Source organism: Plecotus auritus, assembly GCF_963455305.1.
Source record: "Plecotus auritus genome assembly, chromosome: 3".
NCBI lineage: Eukaryota > Metazoa > Chordata > Mammalia > Chiroptera > Vespertilionidae > Plecotus > Plecotus auritus.
Window position 1 is genome coordinate 188,096,146 of NC_137772.1, and position 21,693 is coordinate 188,117,838.

At 42.3% G+C, this 21,693-nt stretch overlaps 1 protein-coding gene across 4 annotated transcripts; it reads right to left on the minus strand.

Moving 5' to 3' along the window:
- Positions 1 to 550: 550 nt before the first annotated feature.
- ETFBKMT (electron transfer flavoprotein subunit beta lysine methyltransferase) lies at positions 551 to 11,021 on the minus strand. 4 transcript variants are annotated; one of them, XM_080661773.1, is made up of 5 exons: positions 10,864 to 10,970; positions 9,633 to 9,754; positions 6,460 to 6,719; positions 3,539 to 3,669; positions 551 to 2,549 (listed from the first exon to the last, which is right to left on the minus strand). In XM_080661773.1, exons 2-5 carry the CDS (start codon positions 9,708 to 9,710, stop codon positions 2,206 to 2,208), a joined length of 813 nt encoding a protein of 270 aa, XP_080517899.1. In that variant the 5' UTR covers positions 9,711 to 9,754; positions 10,864 to 10,970; the 3' UTR covers positions 551 to 2,205. The 4 variants fall into 4 exon arrangements, with proteins under 4 accessions (XP_080517899.1, XP_080517900.1, XP_080517901.1 ...); XM_080661774.1 differs by lacking the exon at positions 9,633 to 9,754 and having other exon boundaries at positions 10,864 to 11,021; XM_080661775.1 differs by lacking the exon at positions 9,633 to 9,754 and having other exon boundaries at positions 6,460 to 6,716; positions 10,864 to 10,985.
- Positions 11,022 to 21,693: the final 10,672 nt, after the last annotated feature.

Sequence of the window (21,693 nt, forward strand, 5' to 3'; positions counted from 1 at the left end):
CAGAGCCTCCTGAAGCAAGTCTTGTTCTGTGGGGTAGTCCCCTGCATAGCTGATCCTCCACGGTGTTCAGTGGTCAGTGTTTGCAGCCAGTCATTGCAGCTGATGAGCTTGGAGTGTATTTCCCTCCCACTTAGGTGCCAACAGCACTCAAGGCTCAAGTTCAAGAGGAAGGTTCACATGGGGGCGGGGGTGCACCTCAAGCACCCAGCTTGGGTGATTGGGGAGTCTGCGCCACTGGATCCTACAGAACACCTACTGCATAGGTCTACTCTACCAAGCCCATGAGGGGTAGCAACTGTCCCTAATACATAGAAACCAACACAGGGAGGCTGCCAAAATGAGGAGACAAAAAAACCACAAACATGTCCCAAATGAAAAAAGAACAAAACTCCAAAAAATAAACAAGATGGAGACAAGCAATCTACTAGATGCAGAGTTCAAGACACTGGTTATAAGGATGCTCAATGAATGTAGGGGAAGAGTAGATGAACTTAGTGAGAACTTCAACAAAGAGATAGGAAACATAAAAATGGAGCTAAAAAACAAAAAAGAACCAGGCTATATTTTATACTTGACATGTAGCATATACAGTAGTGGTGTTTACCACAGTTTTAAATTAGAGAATATGAAATACAGTACATATAATTAGTACAAAATTAGAAGATCCAAAAGTAAAAACTAGGTCTTCTTCCCACCCTAGTCTACCAGCTATCTTGTACCCTTTCAGAAGGCAACCATTTTTACCAGTTTCTTATTTATCTTTCCAGGGATAGTCTATATATATATTGCAAGCAAATATGTATTTTATACACATATATACATATGTAAGTATTGTCAAACTCAGAAAGTGTCTGGAGGCTTTCCTAGAAAAAAAAATGACAAATATTTATTCAAGGGTCCTAGAGTTTGCATACTGGAAACACAGCTAGGCAAAAACCCCGAATTATATTCTGAAGAAAAAAAGTTAAGAGTTCTTATAGTAAAAGTCACATCCTTGAGAATGATGAACCCTGCATTCTTAGCTATAGGATTGGTCCAGGACGGTTATTAGCTAGATGTCAGTGGTCTGGATGCTGGATGCCAGGGTGTCTAGAGGATGGGCACCAGGAGGTCTGGCCATATCCTGAGTCCTTGGGGGGTAGTCAGAGGGTTATCCAAAGGTAAATAAATGTCCAGGCATTGATATAGGATGGGAAAATTCAAAAGTTTAAGTTCCTAGGCTAGTTAAGACAAGAATTATTGTCTCACCTTATGCCTCACCTTCATACTGTTAAAGTGACTCCATTTTGTATTTTTCCTATCTTCATTCTTTTTTTTAAACCACTTAAATTTTTTTAAAATATATTTTATTGATATTTTACAGAGAGGAAGGGAGAGGGATAGAGAGCTAGAAACATCGATGAGAGAGAAACATCGATCAGCTGCCTCCTGCACACCTCCCACTGGGGATGTGCCTGCAACCAAGGTACATGCCCTTGACCGGAATCGAACCCGGGACCCTTCAGTCCACAGGCTGATGCTCTATCCACTGAGCCAAACCAGTTAGGCTGCATAGTGGTATTCTATACACATTCTCCTTCACATTGTTCCTCTCTCATATCATAGGTTTTTTTAAAAAATATATAAGATTCTAAAAACCTGGGATGTGTAGTGGTGGCATAACCAATTTCTAACTAACCTTAGTAAGCCATGAAGAGGCATATGGTGTCTGTACAGAGTATGTTGGAAATTCTAAAATCTTTTATCTTCAAGTACAGAAACCGACTCAGCTACAATATCTAATTATCTCCCCAATTTACTTGTTGCTACCATTGGGCACTGCCTTCTATAATTATATTCCTACTAAAGGCCCAGCGCACGAAATCGCTCGAGACCTAGACCCGGCACACCGCGGGACCCAGCATCAAGTTCCGCCAGTGCCGCGGTACCCATCAATGTACCTCCTGGTGACCGGTCTTTGATTGTTACGGCATTATGACCACTGGGTTTTTATTATATAGATAGCAGTAAAACTAGAAAAAAAATTACAGATAAAGAATTGTATATTTGGCGTAATACAGAACTAGTTACATGACAAAAGTCTAAATCTTCATATTTTGAAAATAAGATTTGCCATTTCACAGGAACTGCATTCTTCAAACTGGAAAGTCTTCTAGGGTTGAACCCAAACATAGGTCAATCCATACTTGGAAGCATTTTGACAATTCAAGGCTGGAAATCCCACACTGCGCTTGTTGTCAGTCCATTGTTTTCCTGCCTAGTAGGTTCTGGAAGTGAATATTCTACCACTTTGTGCAGCTGATGCTGAATGCTGTGTCCTCTGAACTGGGGCCGGCCAGGGTCACCGATCAGTACTTGAGTTTTGTGAGTCCAAAAGCAATCCTTCAGCCATCGATGAAGACTATCTGCAAGGTCTTCATCATAAAACATATCTCCAAGCACAACAAGGTCCCACTTATCTTGTTCCAAATCCAAAATGTTTTTGGTTAAAATGGGAAAAGGTTTCAGTTGGTTCAATTCACAATTTAGTGTGATAGCCATTCCTGCAACTTTAGAAAAAAACATGATGAATTGGTAATACACTAGACTGTTTGAATTCCCTATTGATTAATTTAGTTTATAGTATCTCTTCACAATGTTTTCTCCCTTTAAAAAATCCTTTTTAAATATATTTTTATTGATTTTTTTTAGAAAGAGAGGAAGGGAAAAGGAAAGAGAAACATTGATGTGAGAGTGAAACATCTATTGGCTGCCTCCTGCATGCTCCTACCAGGAATTGAGCCTGCAACCCAGGCATGTGCCCTGACCAAGAATCAAACTGGCAACCTTTTGGTACACAGGATGACCCAACCAACTGAGCCACACTGGCCAGGGAAAAGGTGTGTGTGTGTGTGTGTGTGTGTGTGTGTGTGTGTGTGTTTTAATTGCTTTAAAGAGGAAAGGAGAGTGAGTGAGAGAGAGAAAGAGAAACATTCTATCAGTTGCCTCCTGCATGCGCCCTGACCAGGGATCAAAGCTGCAACCTGGGTATGTGCCCTGACTGGGAATCAAACAGGCCACCCTTCAGAGTACAGGATGAAACTCCAACCAACTGAGCTATACCGGCCAGATTTCCTTTTTTTGTTGAAAGATGTTTTTAGGTAAGAAAGCCTAAAGTTTATGCCAATGTAAGCTGTTTATTGTGATTTTCAAATATATGAATGGATATCCTGAATACAAAACAAACAAAAATACACCTGGAAATGTTGGAGTTTAAGCAACATTTATTGATCTCAATAACTACAAAGTCTGGTTTGTTACAGGAGACAGGGAAACAAGCCTTGGGCTTGAGCAAGATGGCAAGTTAAAACTGAGCCCCCTGTATAAAATAAGGATCTTCAAGGACTAGATCCTCAGTGAAAGGGAAGACTAGAAGAAAATCAGATAAAATTAATACTTATGTCTGGTATAGGCTATCATATTGAGGCATCATAGATATTTATCCTGGAAGGGAAAAAACAGGATGAGCTTTACCGATTTTTAAATATGAAATCCTTACTAGGATCTATGTCGTTGGCCAAGATCCTTGATGCCCCACTCATCTTAGCAGCGATAGCCGTAGCTCCGCATCCACTCCCGAGATCTAACACAGATTTTCCTCTGACAACATCAGGATTATCCAAAAGATACCTAAGTTAGAAAAAATGGGGAAAGCATGGGAGAAATTCAGTAGAGCTGTTCAAAAAGAAAATAATTTCTTTGGGTTCAATGAACAAAGAAATAATAGAACTTAGCAGAAGAATTTGGTCTGATCTTGGCAAGTTTGGCCTGACCAAAGTAAGACAAAATGTCAATCTTAAGAGCTGGACAAAGGTGGCAGAGAGCGGACCTAGTCATTTGATTACTCTTCAGCATATGTAAAGAACAGTACCACACAGTTACTAATCAGCTGCTTCAAGTCAACTGTTTAAAAGTTTTGAACACTTACTGTGATACAGAAATGATCAAGAACTAAGAATCCAGACTGACAAAATACTACTATAATCAGGACTCAGTACACTAGAGCCAAAATCCACCATCTCCTTTTCATTGTTCATCAGCGTGGTTTTTCCTACTGCTTGAATTGTCTTATAATGACCATCAAAGTCCAGTTCAACCAAAGAATTTGGACCAGGGCTAAGTAGTTACCAAACAATTGAAGATGAGTGGGGAACACTGAAATAATGAATTTCAATGGACACTTGATCTTAGTATTAGAATAATGAAGAATAGCAGGGACTATGGCAAAGTAGAGGTGTGCATGCCATGTCTAAAGGGACAGCTGCTACCCATCTTCAGGTAATTGTTGCCACACAGAAATCCCATGTTATCAGAGATGATTCCTGTTTTTCAAATTAATGCATATTTTTACATGAAATCTCTCAGGTTTTAAAAGTTAGCAACTGATTTTTAAAAAGAAGTGTGTTGAGAAGCCAGAGCTGGTGTATTGATTTAAAAATATGCAGAGTGCCAAAACCGGTTTGGCTCAGCGAATAGAGCGTCGGCCTGCGGACTGAAAGGTCCCAGGTTCGATTCCGGTCAAGGGCACGTAACTTGGTTGCGGGCACATCCCCAGTGGGAGGTGTGCAGGAGGCAGCTGATCGATGTTTCTCGCTCATCGATGTTTCTAACTCTCTATCCCTCTTCCTTCCTCTCTGTAAAAAATCAATAAAATATATTTTAAAAAAAATAAAAAATAAAAAAAATAAATAAAAATATGCAGAGTATGGGCCGGTGAATGAAGAGACCCAAGCCATCCACACCAGAGCAGCAGGTGGCTAGCTCCCTCTGCGGGAAGGTGGAAACACGGGTCATTTTGATTGAAGGTGGTTTCAATACACCCACAAAGGAAACAGAATCACAGGATTTATACTTCCAGATCCCAGAAGCAAGGAGGTACAATAAGCTGAGGGGAGGGCAGTCTTCTGTTCCAGGTCACAAGCTGGAGATAGAGAGGGCAATACATAGGTGAATTGGGCAGAGGTCACTAACTTTTCGAGGACTTAACTCTAAGTGGTTATTCTAAAAGGTTACCTGGGAAAAGCAAATCGGGAACTTATAGCAGGCATCCTAAACTCAGACCCTTATAAAAATGCCCAGATTCAGTGTAAGCAGGGTTATCACACTGTAAAACACGTAGGCAGCAACTCTACTCATCACAGTAAGTAAAAGCGAAACAAAACACATCTGTGGGTCACCAGTTTGTATTCTCTGATTCATACAGTCTCTTAAGGATCTGACTGTATATTTGGAGTTGATAAACAATAACTTTAATAGAAAACAGTCACTTATAATGCCACTACTTTTTAAATATGATGTGAGCAGTAAAGCTTGGAAATTTGGCAACACAACAATCAGAAAATTGAAATTGTTTGATACCACCTGGAAAGCTTTCCATCCTCAGTATTCTCCCAAAAGCTATGTTTGCATTTTGCTTTTCATTTAAGACTACATATAACATTAACTCTGTTTGGCCATACCATTCATGTGAAAGAGAAGTCCTTATCCTTTTTGTTTTCCAGCTCTGTAACCTCAAGGTATAAACAGACAAAAACATTTACCAATCCAAGAGCAAAGGCTGGATGGAAAGCTGAAAGTTCTAGTCTTTGTTTCAGCGGCTGTGTTTTAAAAAAAGCATAGTGTGAATGTGAGCAAATTTCCTAAAGAGCTCTGCAGTGTGGAGAGGTGGAAGGAGGGGCCTTACAATGCAGATTCAAGTCGAGAGTTCACCTGAGATGTCAATAAACCAGCCTTGGGCAAACTACGGGCCGGATCCAGCTGTTCTATCCGGTTCTCTTGCTCCCCTCCGCTCCTTTACTTTGAATTTATATTAGTTTACACAAACCATCCATGCTTTTGTTCCGGCCCTCTGGTCCAGTTTAAGAACCCATTGTGGCCCTCGAGTCAAAAAGTTTGCCCACCCCTGCAATAAACCCCTAGCGAAGAGGGAGTCCTTGAGCAGCCCATTCACTCACGTCTCCTTTCCTTAGGACACTGAAGAGGCAATGATGGAGGGGTGTGAGGCTTCAGGAGCAACAATGACAGGGTTAGTCTGGGAGAGCTGAAGGACTGGGGCCTTAGGTTCTATCTGGGACCCCTGCACTGGCCATACATTATGAACCATGAACCTGAGAACAGTGTAAGGTCTGGATATTTATAGCTACCTCTGGTCTTGATGGCTGACCCTAGGACTTCTCTTGGGAAAAGAACTGTATTTGGGGAAATACCTTGATAAGCTTGGAGTAGAAGGTAAAACTATGTAACAAAGCAACCAAAAAAAAAAAAAGCTTAACCTGCTCGAAATTAAGAATGTGGGTTTTTCTCTGTGTGTGATGGGAGGGAGGGAGCGGGTGAGGGGAGGGGGAAATGCAGAGTTGAAATGGCTGAAAAAAGAAAGGACTGTTGCAAACTTAAAGGTTCTCATTTCAGTTAGGGCAGTACCTAGACAGGGCTTGGCCTCCTGGCCAGTAGATTGCCCAGTAAGGATCGCTGTGGGGCCACAGGTCAGCTCTTTCCCACCAAAACTTGCATCTGGGGGTCAAAAGCCGCAACCGGATTTCAGGGGTGAGGCTGCCACAGCTGGTGACTTCAGTGTTCTCCTCCAAGAAGGCTTTCATCTCAGGGTCCAGAAAGCTCCCATTCCCTCTCCAGGGACAGTGGCCCCAGGGAAACAAGGAAAGACCGCTGCTTCTCACGGCCTTCTGAAAGACACCACAGGGGTTCACTGGAAACAGAGCCAACGTCCTCCAACCTGGGCTCAAAGCCATCAGTCCTTTTCCAAACCACAGGTTCTGTCACCGCCGCTGGTAAGAGCTGCTCCTCAGGGGCAAAGTATAAGGATCTGGCTGCCAACTTGATCCCAACTGGAATCTCTACACTTCTAAAAACAGAAATAATACTGAAAATTCCAAGGCTCACCGACACTTCCATATCCTATTATGTAGTAAGAAAATATTACCAGTGTAGGCTCTGTAAGCTCTGTAGCAGATGATCCACAAGTACAAGTTCATTTTATTTTATTTTTTTAATGTATTGATTTTGAGAGAGAGAGAGGAAGGGAGAGAGAGCAAGAGAGAAACTGATTTGTTGTTCTACTTATTTATGCATTCGTTGGTTGATTCTTACATGCTCTGACTGGGGATGGAACCTGCAGCCTTGGCATATGGGGCGACACTCTAACCCACTGGGCAGTACACGTTCATTTAGATGAAAGCATTGGTACATCAATTTAGGAAAACCCGATCTTTTAAAAGCATGCCTTTTCACAACAGAATCATTTTAGTAATTTCAAATGACAAATGTACAAGCATTTGATTTTGAGAGAAATCTTCAGGAACAATGCCTGTTACATAAAATAAGATATACCTTTAAAGTTCTTTCATACATAACCTAGCCAGTTTAGCTCAGTGGACAGAGCATCGGCCTGTGGACTGAAGGGTCCTGGGTTCGATTACGGTCAAGGGCACGAACCTTGGTTGCAGGCTCCTCCCTGGCCTAGGCCCTGGTCGGGGCTCATGCAAGAGGCAACCAATCCATGTGTTTCTCTCACATTGATATTTCTCTCTGTCTTTCCCTCTCTCTTCCACTCTCTCTAAAAATCAATGGAAAAATATCCTTGAGTGAGGATTAAGAAAGAAAGAAAGAAAAGAAAGAACGAAAGAAAGAGTAATTAAAAAAAACACACAAAAAACCCTAGCTGCTTTGGCTCAGTGGATAGAGTGTCAGCCTGTGGACTGAAGGGTCCCTGGTTCAATTCAGGTCAAGGGCACATGCCTGGGTTACAGGCTTGATCCCCAGTAGGGGGAGTATGCAGAAGGCAGCCAATCAATGATTCTCTCTCATCATTGATGTTTCTATCTCTCTCTCCCCCTTCCTCTCTGAAATCAATAAAAATATATTTTAAAAAAATAATAAAGTTCTTTCATACATTTAATCACCTTTAAGCAGGCACTGTGCTTGGCAACTCTGAACAAAATAAAAGTCTAAGAACCTTACATTCTAGGTGGGATAAGCCTAATGAACAGGCAAACACAGTCTTGCCTTTATGAAGTCTAGCCAAGAGTTATGGAGGCTAATGAAGCATAATTTTCTATAGGCAGAGGTGTACAAATTATACTGACCACACTATTTCAATAATGATTGTCATAGCATAAAACATCTATGTAAACAGATTCAGGTCTTTTTCCCTAAAAAAAAAAAAAAACTAAAAAAAAAACAAAAAACATTAAGGATTTCATTGTAATAAAAGAATATCAACTCCCAAATCTCTTTGCATACATATGTGATGATTCATCGTTACCAAGCCTGGGTTGAAAAGACTTGTTCCAAAAGAAAACCACCTTGAAAAGAAAAAGTAGGAATGAGAAAGGGCAGTTTTATTTTTTTCAACTTATTTCATTAAAAATTTATTTTTAGATCTCATGAGTAAATTTCAAAATAGCAATACAGAAAATGTTAATATTTCTTTCTACTCAACATTCTATCTTTGTTTTGCTTTCTATAAATATACTAGATTAAAACAACAATACTCTTACACCTAAGTTCAATGCTGAGTACTTTCAATTATCTATTTTGAGCACATAATAATGCAGAGACAATTAATTTTCTTGAGCATGTTATTTCCAGTCAGAGCTTAGCAATTACTTTAGCTTCACATTATTCTGTCACAAATGATAACCCAATGGCCTAAGTAGCTAAAATCATAAAGCTATTTTAAGCCAAGTCAATGGTATGTATAAAATTAATATAAAATAACAATTATACTGGTTCACATTTGTTTTGCACCTACTAGAAATGTGCCAAAATACTAAGATTTATTAAAGAATGAGGACCTTGGGCAAAGGGGAAAGAGGAGTCATATAATCAAAAATTATTAGAAAAACATCATAGGTAAAAAGAAATCTGCCTACAATTTAACCAAATCAAGAAGGAAAGGGGAGTACATAATTAGGGTTGATGTCATTCAGGAAAATACGTTTACCATTCCACCACAAGCCTGTTCACTGCAAGAGCTCAGCATCAGGCTCTCCACTCTATTCTTCTCCCACTAACTTTCTTTACATGGAACATAAACCTACATTTATGATAACAACAGAACACTACACTGCTATTTAATCTGATAGCAAACAATAGGAAAACAATGAAAAGGTTAGGGCTGGACTGACTTTTGGCTATCTCAATACCCCTGAAAAATAGGGGCAAAATGAGTCATTAAGAAACAGTATTCAAAGAGCACTGTATTATGTAATGTGATTTATAAAACAGGTAAAATTCTCTGTCAATGGAAAAAGCCATATTTGAAAATGAGGAATGTTTTGATCCTGAATTTTTACCAAAATGGTACCCCAAGCCACGTACGTTGGAACAAATTACAAACTCACACTTAACTTGCATCACCTCAGTTTAATAATCCAATACATGACAAAAAAAGACAAACAATGAAACAGCACCATATAGCACATCAGCTTTGTTTGGCTCCCTCTGGACAAAATCTTCAGTTTTTCCATAGTTCTACCTAGAAATCCAGTTGTAGAATCAAATTGTGAATCCATTTCAGCTAATAATTTGAGTTTTAACTTCCTGGCCTATCTCAATGGAAAGATTATAGCCCTTACTTTGCGTCTCAGACTTTCAGTGTTTATTTTCTTCTTCACGGGCACTATATCCACTATTAGCACGGCCATAGTTCCCATAGTTGCCAGAAGGTACACCTTCCCCCAGGCCTGCGCGGCTCATCCTGGCAGAAGACAGAGGGAAAAGGCAGGCGGAGGGGAGGCAGGAAGGGGCCAGGGGTCACCGGACCTGTCTTAGGGACCAGGGCCCGGCGAATCACCAACTTCTTCCCCGGTAGCGCCACGACAGAAAGAGCAGTTTTTAACACAAATTATACACATAGTTGTTTGGGACCTCTGCTCTGTTCTGCAAAAATGTTTTAAATAGTCTAATATTCACCCAAGTCAGCCATTTTCAACTGGCGTACCTCAAGAATTTTTAAAGCATGCAATACCTGACCTCTTTTCCTTAGATTGTCAAATTTAAAAAATGACAACAGCCAACACAAAAATAGCAGTCTGGTGTGAATGAATCAAAATTATACCTATTTTTTGGTCAGACTGGCAAAACATTTTTTCTTTTTCTTTTTTTTTTTTTGTGCCTAAAACTTCTAGTAATTAGCTTATATGTGCCAGGAGATGAAAAAGGTCGAAAGTCGCCGACCTAAGTATTCAGGGCAGGGCCGCAACTCAAATGCCTACCAGGAGCCTGGCTGGCGCTGAATGAGGGGTGCAGGCGGAGTGTGGGGTGACAGAGGGGCTGTGGCCAAGTGGAGACGGCTTCCCAACCCTGGTCCACAGAGGGCAGCAAGCCTTGCCAGGTCTCCCATTTCTCAAATAACCCAGATATTTATGCACAAGCTCCCCCTGTTAAACGTTTGCGATTAATTAGGATGGCAGACCACCAGGCAGGACAAAATGCCTGTGGGGCCTCCAGCCGGCGAATTGAGGCTACACTTCCGAGGGGGGAGCTAGACCTAAGGATCTATCCGGGGAGGCGCTCGCGGCCTGAGGTCCCGTTGGACTAATTCTGTTCCGAAGGGTCGGGTTAGCCCTTGAAGGGCACCAGCCCAAGGTTTCCAGAGAGCAAATGAGAGACGGTTTTGGCGTGGACACCTGCCCCTCCCACCCCAGCACCGATCGGTTAGGAATTTGTGCTCAGGTGGACGACACTTACAGCACGAGGACTAACTGATCGGGAGGTACGACGCGTTCACAAGGGCAAGTTCCCAAAGTGTTTGTGACCACGTGTGTCCCTCCAGGGAGGGCAGCGCAGTCTTCCCCGCCGCCTCACCTGGCTTTGCCCACCGCGCCCTGGAAGCTAGCGCGCAGGGCACGTCTGTCACTCGCCGTGGCGCGTCTTTTCCTGCACTTTTCCCGGCGGCGCGCGGGCCCCGCGACGGCGACCCGGGCGGCGGTGACCCCGGTGTGGGCGCCGCCCTCCTTCCCAGCAGCGCTTCCGCTCACCGGCCCTGCGCTTTCTTAAAGGGGCAGGAGGGGCGAAACCAGAGGGCGCCCTGACCTCGCGTTGGAAGTAAGGGAACGCCAAGTTCTGATTTCTAAAATATTCGTTATGAAGCCATTTAGGATACTGTGTGCCAATCACACTTCTGGGCGCCAGAGTGGCTTGCAAAATAGAGTATGCACCCTTGATGATGCTTACAATGAACTGCGTTTAAACCATGATGGTAATGTTAATAAATGTATGATCTAAATCTGTTTGCAATGTAAATCAGTCAAGTTCTGGACCCAGATGTCTATTTCCCAACAGGGCTCAGGTATCCCACTGGCCCCTGAATTCAGCACATTCCAAAATTAACTCACCATCTCACCTGATAACAAGTAAAACTTGCTTCGTGCCAGCCAAAGGGGGGACAATTTGTCCCAAACCAAGAACTAGGCAGCCACCTGTCGCTTGGGTTCTGCTTCTTACTTGGTAGTTTCAGAAATGAACTGGCAGCCACCTGTCGCTTGGGTTCTCCGCTTCTGCCTCTAGATGGGGTCTCTGCTTCCCCTGCAAACAGAATGAAACTACTATGCCTATTAACAGTCCCAGGTGCATTCTGATCATCTGCTTCTTGGATGGCATATGTATTAGGGATAGGCTACACACGTGGTATTTCAGAGTATTCTGCTCTCCATTTCCTTTATAATTACCAGTTTGGTGTTTTTATGACTGTGAGTAAAACTGTTTATGACTGTTCATTAATTTAGTAGCTGCTTTTTTAAAAAAATTGCTGCTGATGTAAATCTTTGTTTTCTCAACCATAAGTCCTCATTTCCATATATTCACCAACTAGAGGCAGAGTACACTAAATTCATGCACTGGTAGGGCAGCTGCGGCTGCCTCCCCGGTACTCCCTCCCCCCCCCCCCCCCCCCCCCGCTGCTGCCGCCGCCCCCCTCCCCTGCCACTGCTGGCTCCCAGGTGCTGAGGGAGCCAGGCAGTGGCCCCACCCCTGCCACTGCTGCTGCTGGTTCCCCTGCTATCAGATCTGTGGGTCAATCGGCCCCGCCAGGCAACCAGTGGCTCGCACCCACGTTGGCCTGGTGCCACCCACTCACCTGCTCCACCATCCCACCCTGGTCCCCACTCTCATCAGGACCCATAGGGGCCAGCAGTGCCTCCACTGCTGCCAGCGCCCAGTCGCCAATGCCTGCCTTAGTCCGCGCCGCCCCCTGGTGGTCTGCACACGTCATAGCAAGTGGTCAAACTCCCTGCAGAACTCCTGATCGAGGGGACAATTTGCATATTAGGCTTTTATTATATAGATTCTCTTGCAAGCAATAAACTGTAATACATATTCAAGATCAATCTGCCTAAGAATTGTTTTTAACCAGCTTGTGTTCTATCCCAGTAAATGGCAGGAACATTGAGTTATTGCCCAAGAAACCAGAGAGAGGAGGCAGGTCTAACAATTCAACAAAAGAGTATTTCCAATAAAAGTTTTGGTGCTCATCACTGAAGATGAATTTAATAATGTGAAGACACCTTATCTAAAACTTGGAACTAGACTAAAAAGATTGCTAGATATCCTTCTCCCTCCTTTCTAGTTTTTTCATTGATTCACTGTCAATCTCCCCTCCCCCCGCCACACACACACTCTGTGCCATTGTCTTATTTCCTCCTTGTGAGAGCTTGCCTGAATTCCTGTATCTGGTCTCCCTCTTCAATCCTGCCTTCCTAACACATGCTTCTTTTTTTTTTTTAATATATATTTTATTGATTTTTTACAGAGAGGAATGGAGAGGGAGAGGAATAGAGAGTTAGAAACATCAATGAGAGAGAAACATCGATTCAGCTGCCTCCTACACACTCCCCACTGGGGATGTGCCCGCAACCAAGGTACATGCCCTTGACCGGAATCGAACCCGGGACCCTTCAGTCCGCAGGCCGACGCTCTATCCACTGAGCCAAACTGGCCAGGGCTCTAACACATGCTTTATACTGAAGCTCAAATGTTGTGTGTGTGTTTCTGAATTTACATTTTTACAGTTCAAAAAGGGCCTGACATTCCTACAGTCCCAAATAAGCCGTGAAAAAGACACCTGGGATTCTGTTGTTTAGTGTTGGTGTATTGCTGTTTTTAATTGAAATAAAATTTTAATTGCTTTTATCAAAATTGACCTAAATGCAATGAAGCAGACTTATTACCTGATCATTTGAGCTATCTTCTGACCTTGTGATTGTGGGGGTCCAAGAGGAATCACCCCAAGTCCCTCTGTGGTATGCATATTGTTTTGAGCTAAAGGCAACTTTAGCCACAGGCTCAAGAGAAACTTCTTAATTGCTGAAGAATTTGAATTAGGGGCCTTGCCCATAAGAGATTATCATAGATAACTTCCTTTGACTTATCTATAGGGCAGGCAAACTATTTACTAAAGGCCTGCTGTTCTTATCCTCCTGCAATGACCTTTTGAAGCCCCCAAGGCCCCTTACCTCATCCCTACTTCAGGATGTCATGTATTCACGTTTCCTTTCTATGACTGGACCTCTCATGCATGTGGGGTCTCTGATTCTCTTCTGTATGCGGGGTTCCTGTTCTTTTTTTTGTTTGTTTGTTAATCCTCACCAGAGGATATTTTTCCACTGATTTTCAGAGAGAGTGGAAGGGAGGGGGAGAGACAGAGAGAGAGAGAAACATCGATGTGGATGTGAGAGAGACACATTGATTGGTTGCCTCCCGCACACACTCTGACCAGGGCCAGGGATCCAGCCTGCAGCCGAGATAACATGCCTTGACCAGAATCAAACCCAGGACCCTTCAGTTCTCGGGCCAAGACTCTATCCACTGAGCAAACCGGCCAGGGCCCATTCTTACGTGTGTATTAGATTTGGTTATTTCCTTTTGCTAAACTGGCTCACGTCTATTTGATGATTAGACCAGCTGGAAGGACCTTGAGGGTAGAGGAAAGCTTGTTCCCTTCCCCACATGATTTTTGCCTTTAAACATCAGCCTATATTTTTGTTCAGAGAGCCAGTTCTCTGATAACTGATCTCTCTTGCAAGTGCAAGTAAAAATTTTATTTCATACTCAACTTTTTCTTTAAAGGTTTTTTTGGAGGAGGGGACAAGTTATTCAATTATACTTATTAGCCGTATAACCTCAAGTACATTATTAAACCTTCCTACTTTGGCATAAGAATTATTTTGAACTGAAGACATTTGAGTTCCTGAAATCTCTTATCTGCCTAAAACAGGGCCTCCCAAAAGAATTCAGTTGTCGTAACCCTTCTGTCCAGGAGCAACTCTTATCTTGTTGACTTGAAAAGTAGGTACCACACCCAAACAGACATCTTCACAGGACTATCTCCCATCTATTCTCCTAAGGAAGAACTTATCGTTTTCTCCATTTATCTTTTCAAAAAGTCATTCCCATAAATGCCTTTTCTCCTCTTCCCCATTACCTACTAAGTTAGGTATATAAGCCAAATTCTGACTACCCCTTTGAATTACTCATCACTAAATCTTCTGTATGTATGTGTGTTGCCTGTGAAAATTCTGGTTTTTCCCTCATAAATCTGTCTTTTGTCAGTTTAATTCACATGTCCCAGACACTGAACATAAGAGGGTAGAGGAAACTTTTTCCTCCCCCTACACTAAAAATCAATTTTCTTGTCTGTAAAATAGTGATGATGATGATGATGATGTATTGGAGAATTTAATGAGACAAAAGTAAAATGCCTAGCACAGTTCCTGGCAGACAGCACATGCTTGATAAGTGCACTATTGTTGTGATTATCATGATTGGAATTATGGAGATATTGTTGGTTAAGGAGCAAGACTGGAGGCTGAAGATCAGGTTTTCAACTGAGAGGATCAGATTTGAGTTTGGGAAAAATATTTTAAGCTGCAGATAGCAAATAGTTTAAAGAGAGGCAGGACTGAAGACAGGGAGACCACCAGTTCAAGGATACTGTGGTAATCCAAGCAAGGAACAATGAGGATCAGAACAGTTACCAGGGAACCCCTGGGTGGGCGCAGGCTGCCTGTTGCAATGTCCACTAATGGAGGCAGGGTTGAATCATGTAAGGCGTTTTTGAGAAGGCCAGCCAACCAAGAAGATAGGGAGCTTACAAACATCCAAAACCTGTCTTACAGCAGGTGCAGGGGACAGGATTATATAGGAAAAATGGACTGGGGTGAGGCTGGGAACAGAATGAGATTACATGCAGTCCTGGAGGTCAGCAGAATCCAACCATTGTTCTTGCTTGTCAGGCGATGAGATGATGGCTTGGCTCCTGGTGGGGTTGGCCTGATCATGTTTAATGGTCCTGCTTGCTTGCTGGGTACAGTAGACATGGTCTGAAGCAGAATCACCTCCTCAAACACTTTGTTGCAGGTGTACCAGCCTGAGAAAGGAAACTTAGGAAAGAAAAACTTAACCCTCTGTTCCCATATAAGAAACTTAACCCTCAACCCTCTGTTTCCATACATATATGTACTTTAGGATTTCAAAATATGATTATTTTTTTCAGATTAATCCAGGTGCTCTATCTATCAGATTGTAAGTCCCCCTCTATTAGAACGAAGGCAATTGCAGTCCAGATGGAAAGAACTGGACACATCTGTAAATGATGCAGGAGAAGCTACCAGCAGGCATTGGAGACTGATTAAATATGCTTGCTTAACTGCAATGATAGACAACCTAAGGGCAAGATGTCAGTTTTTGCCGAGACCGGTTTGGCTCAGTGGATAGAGCGTCGGCCTGCAGACTGAAGGGTCCCGGGTTCGGTTCCGGTCAAGGGCGTGTACCTTGGTTGCGGGCACATCCCCAGTGGGGAGTGTGCGGGAGGCAGCTGATCGATGTCTCTCTCTCATCGATGTTTCTAGCTCTCTGTCCCTCTCCCTTCCTCTCTGTAAAATATCAATAAAATTAAAAAAAAAAAAAAAAGATGTCAGTTTTTCTTTTTCAACTTTACCTACCTGTGCTCTTAACCGCCATGCTATCTGATTATGTTCCGCCTTGCTTAAAATCCTCCCTAGCTCCCCAGGCCTTCAATATCAGAGCCAAATTCCTAATCACAGTTTCCCAGGCTCTTAGTGATCATTGCCTACTTACCCATCTTGCCTTGTTTCAAAACCCTCCTCTCTCCCCTACAATTTACTTTTTTTTTTTTTTTTGCACAGGACCTGTTCTGTCACCCAGTCCTTGCTTAAGACAGACAGTTGCCACCACCTCTCATACACACCCTTCCTCATTGCCCCTAACCGCCTTCTTATCCTTCAGGACATAGCTCAGGCTTCAGGTCCTCTGCAAAGCCTTCTCCAACCCACAAAATGGTCTTGACATTTTCTTAGTGTCCTATGGGTGTCTTCAACAAGGATATCAGGCAGAACTATCATTGCCTGACTCCTGGACTGGCTTAGAGACAGACCATCTCATTGTATCTTCTGACTTCATTGGACACTCAATGAATTATGTTAAATGAAAGAAAAAGCACATGAATGAATAAATTGACAAGTATCACACATCAGTGTCTCATTTAAAAACTTTAACAGCTTTACTGAGGGTTTAATTGACATACAATGAACTTCACAAATTTAAAGTGTACAATTTAATGTTTTAAAAAAAACATTATTGAAGAGGCACTGGGACCAAGGCCGGGCTGCCCTGGGACTGACAGTCTGGAACGTGTAAACCATTTGCTCCTAAGTGTCCTTGGTTAGGGATGATAAGCCTTGTGATTTATTAGCCGGCTGTAAATTGCTCAAATTGTCTGGCCTTGTCTAATTATTTTGTCTCAGATTCCCTTATTCCACTTGTCAAGGAATTTCCCTAGTTTCTCACTGCCCTGCCTCCTTAGTAGGCATGAAGCAATGTCTCATTCTCATCATGGTTTTAGTATGCATTTCCCCAATGACTACAACATTTGGGCATTTTTACGTGGGCTCTTTTGCCATCCATCCATCTTTTATTTGAATTGTGTCTCATTTTAAATCCAAATTGTTGCATTATTTTTCTGATCTTACATAATTCAGGTACTTTAAAAAAGTAAGGGCTTTGCTTTTCCTAAGTGCTGGGAGAAAAAACAACAAACTAATGGGAATTATCTGGAATGATGAAAAAAAAGTTTCCTTACCACTTTTGGAGAATATTACTTATAAATATAATGTAATTTATAAATGGTTATAAATATAAATCCTAAATAAAATTGTTAATATATTTCTGATAATAGTGCCACTTCAGTTAGTTTTCAAATCAGCATTGAGAGGCAAACAACGGATAAATTGTACCCAAGCAAGTGTGACTTGCCCCTGCAACCTCAGAATGTGTTTATCCTCAGATTTTTTTTTCAATTAAAAAAAAATTTAAAAAAATATATATTGACTTCAGAGAGGGAGATAGAAACATCAATGATGAGAGAGAATCATGGATCAGATGCCTCCTGCAAGCCCCCTGCTGGGGATTAAGCCTGCAACCCAGGCAAGGGCCCTGACCAGGAATTGAACTCTGACCTCCTGTTTCATAGGTCAACGCTCTGCCACTGAGCCACACCAGTGGGGCTGTCCTCAGACTTTTGAATCAAGTTTGAAGTTTTGTGTTTTCTAGAGCTGCAGCTTCCTTCTAGCTTTTTCTTTTCATCAAACTGCCCTTGCAACAAATCTGTAGTGCCATGTCTGAGTGAACTTGTAGGTTTCCTATTTTTGATTTCTTATCTGCTATTTACAGCTGAGTTCCTCACTAGGCGATTACACGTCTCCAAGTCAGGCCTGAAAATCCTGATTTCTGGCCCCTTCAGACCAGTTTGCTATAAAAGCCATTGAGCTCCCACAAACTAAAGCTATACTGCCATCTAGTGATATTTTAGCTTACCATTGTCCAGGTGTGTCTGTAAAATGGTTAAAAAAAAAAAAAGAAAAAAGTGAAACTGTGAAATAGACTTAGTTATGTGTAAAGAGCAAAGACTTACCCACCGTGTTACCACGCACTCCCATGCTTGTTTTTGTTTGTTTGTTTTAACTTCTTTTATTTGTTTGTTAATCCTCATCCGAGGATATTTTCTCTATGGATTTTCAGAGAGTGGAAAGGAGAGACAGAGAGAAAAAAACATAGATGTGAGAGAAACACATCAATTTGTTGTGAGAGAAACACATCAATTTGCTGCCTCCCACCCAATCCCTGACTGAGGCAAGGATCGAACCTGCAACCCAGGTATGTGCCCTTAACTGGAATTGAACCTGGGACCTTTCAGTCTGTGGGCTGATGCTCTAGCCACTGAGCCAAACTGGCTAGGGCCTGGCCTGCTTGTTTGTTTTTTTTTTTTAAAAAATGTATATATTTAAAGTTACTATTTACATTCAATATTATTTTGTACTAGAGGCCCGGTGCACGAAATTCGTGCCCGGGGGTGTGTGTCCCTCAGCCCAGCCTGCACCCTCTCCAATATGGGACCCCTTGAGGGATGTCCGACTGCACGGTGGGATCGGGCCTAAACGGGCAGTCGGACATCCCTCTCACAATCCAGGACTGCTGACTCCCAAGTTCTTGCCTGCCTGCCTTCCTGATTGCCCCTAACCGCTTCTGCCTGCCAGCCTGATCACCCCTAACTGCCCTCCCCTGCAGGCCTGGTCACCCCCAACTACCCTCCCCTGCAGGCTTGATCGCGCCCAACTGCCCTCCCTTGCAGGCCTGGTCCCTCCCAACTGCCCTCCCTTGCTGGCCATCTTGTGGTGGTCATCTTGTGTCCACATGGGGGCAGGATCTTTGACCACATGGGGGCAGCCATCTTGTGTGTTGGAGTAATGGTCAATTTGCATATTACTCTTTTATTAGATAGGATTGGTTTCAGGTGTACAGTGGATGCTTGTTTTTAATATATGGTGTAAATACTTATCATTGATAATAGTTAAAGCCTAATGTTTAAGAAAGATTTGGTATCATTTGTGACATATTCTGTCTGTCTCTGTCTCCTTCTCTCTCTCTCTCTACCTTTACCATTTATCCAGAATCTGCCCACTGCTCACCACCTGCACTGCTTCCCTCCAGTACAAGACCACCTCAGCCTGGATCATTGCAATAATCTCCTAACTGACCTCTCGATTTCTATCCCTGCTCACCTGTGGTCTATTCACAGCAGAAAAGCCAGAGGGATCCTTTTACAAGGAAGCAGGTCATGTCCATCCTCCACTGAAAAACCTCCAGTTGCATCCATCGCGCCTTTCCATCACATCTCCGACTTCTACTCCCACTACTCCTGACAACAAGTTTTCACACATTCTGGGCCCCCGTCATGTTGTTTCACAAACACATCTGGCTGTTTCCTGCTTCGGAGTCTTTTACGAATGTTCTTCCCTCAGACACGTGCACGACTAACCCCGTCTCCCCTTTAATTTTGTCAAATGCTTTTTCTGCGTCAATTGAGATGACCATGTGGTATTTGTCCCTTTATACTGTTCTTACACTGATGAATTTTCGTATGTTGACTCATCCTTGCCTCCCAGGAATAATTCCACTGAATCATGATATAACCCTTTTGATATGCTGCTGAACGTGGTTTTCTAGTATTTCATTGCAGACTTTTACCCCTCATCTCCTTTAAGTCTTTGTTCAAATGCTACCATCTCAACGAGGTCTAACCATCTCATTTACTAGTAAAGTCACAGCCCTTCCTTTCCCCACCTTCCTTTCCTCCATAGACATTCATCACTTGTTTTGCCTATTGAACTCTCATGAGGACAGGGACTTGCCATGAGGAGAGGGATTTGTTTCCTTCCCCCCCTCCTCCCTAATTCACATACACAGAAATGCACAAATCTTAAGTGATTTGTCACATGAGAGGTTTTGGGTTTTTTTAATGTTTTTATTGATTTCAGAGAGAGAGAGAAAGGGACAAGGATAGAGAGATAAAAACATCGATAACAGAGAAACATCAATTGGCTGACTCCTACACGCCTCCTACTGGGGACTGAACCTGCAATCTGGGCATGTGCTCTGACCAGGAATCGGACCAGTGACCTCTTGGTTCATAGATCAATACTCAACCACTGAGCCACACCAATGCAGCAAAAAAGTGAGAACTTTTAATAAAATTTATGTAACTGATTAGAAATGATTCTTGGGTTTTTATTTTCTCCATGAGCACTTACTTAATATGCTCAGAAGTCTTAAAGTATAATGACTGATAAGTGCATGAACTTTCATATGAACTATTAACTTATTTAATAAAGAAAAATTAGTCTGGGGATAGAGATATTAACTATAAGGATCTCTGTGGTTAGAAATTCTGTCTGTGGTTGTGGGGAAATTTTTATGCTTCAGTGGAAAACTATGCATTGTTTAACATTCTCCCCCAAACCCCCAGGTCCTCTGATCTCTGGGAACTGTTTTTACAAGTTTGTAAATTGTAGCTAGCTAACAGCAATCCTAAATAAATCCTGACTATCGGCATGCAAATTCCTTCTCTCCTGCTCTGTAGCAAACAATGCTACTTTGGCCTCCATTTGCTGATTCATTACAATATTCCTGATCTATGAATGAATCTGTTGGCATCCCCTTTGAACTGGTTGTAGCAGCTGACCAGTTTGCAAAGAAAATTCAGAGAGCTCCGCTTGATAGGAATATTTTATTGATCAAGAAACAAACTTCACAAACTGGGAGACTTCAAAACCACAAGCAGTAAGCAGCTCAGCTTCAGCAGTTACAGCTCCGTATGTAAAGCATGCATGAGGAAGTGCCCTGTTTTCTGTTGTGATTGGTTACTAGAAGCTCACATTCCTAAGAGGAGCAGCATCACTAAGCTTCCTTGTTTGTGGCTGATTGGCTAGGAAGCTGCATAGTCATGCTGACTTGAAAAAAGCTTAAGGGGTTTTTTTTGTTTAAGGTCAGCGTGAGCATTTGGGGGAGATCAGGACAGTTGAAGTTTTGGTTATGTGGCTATGGATGGTTGGCTCAAGGGTATACTCAAACTGTGGCCTTCATTTTGGTTTTTCTTTAACACATGATTTTTAAAAAATCTTTAACATGTTTTTTTTTTTCATATCTACATGGGAGTAATGATTTTACCCTTAATTATCCTTTAATTGAATAATTGGTCAATCAATTAAAGAAGTAGTTAACCATACCAGAAGGCTTATTAATTAAGTGCTAAGTGGTACACTTAGGTGTATTATTAACAGAAAGAGGATCTTTAGTAAGAGGTGTGGGTTAGTATAGCCAGAATTCGTTTTATTGTCCTCCCTCTCCCCAACATACACATACTTACCGATTGATCAAGCTGGTCAGATTGTGAATAGATAATTGAGGTGATATTTGATCAGAAACTTGGTCTTCAATAGTCATGGCCTCATGTCTTTTAATAATTTTTAAAATTGATTTCAAGGAGGAAGGGAGAGGGAGAGAGAGAAATATCAACTATGGGAGAGACTCATTGATTGCTGTCTTCTGCACGCCCCACACTGGGGATCAAGCCCACAACCTGGGCAAATGCCCTTTTTGGGAATCAAACAGTGACCTCCTGGTTCATGGGTCGACACTCAACCACTGAGCCATGCAGGCCAGGCTGCCCCCAAACCTTGCTTACTCCCACTTCAGTTTTCTTTCCAAAGCAGCGCTTTATCTTTGCCTATTTCCAATTTTCTCATCAGCAAAAACTGTTGTTCAAATGCAATATTACCCAGAACT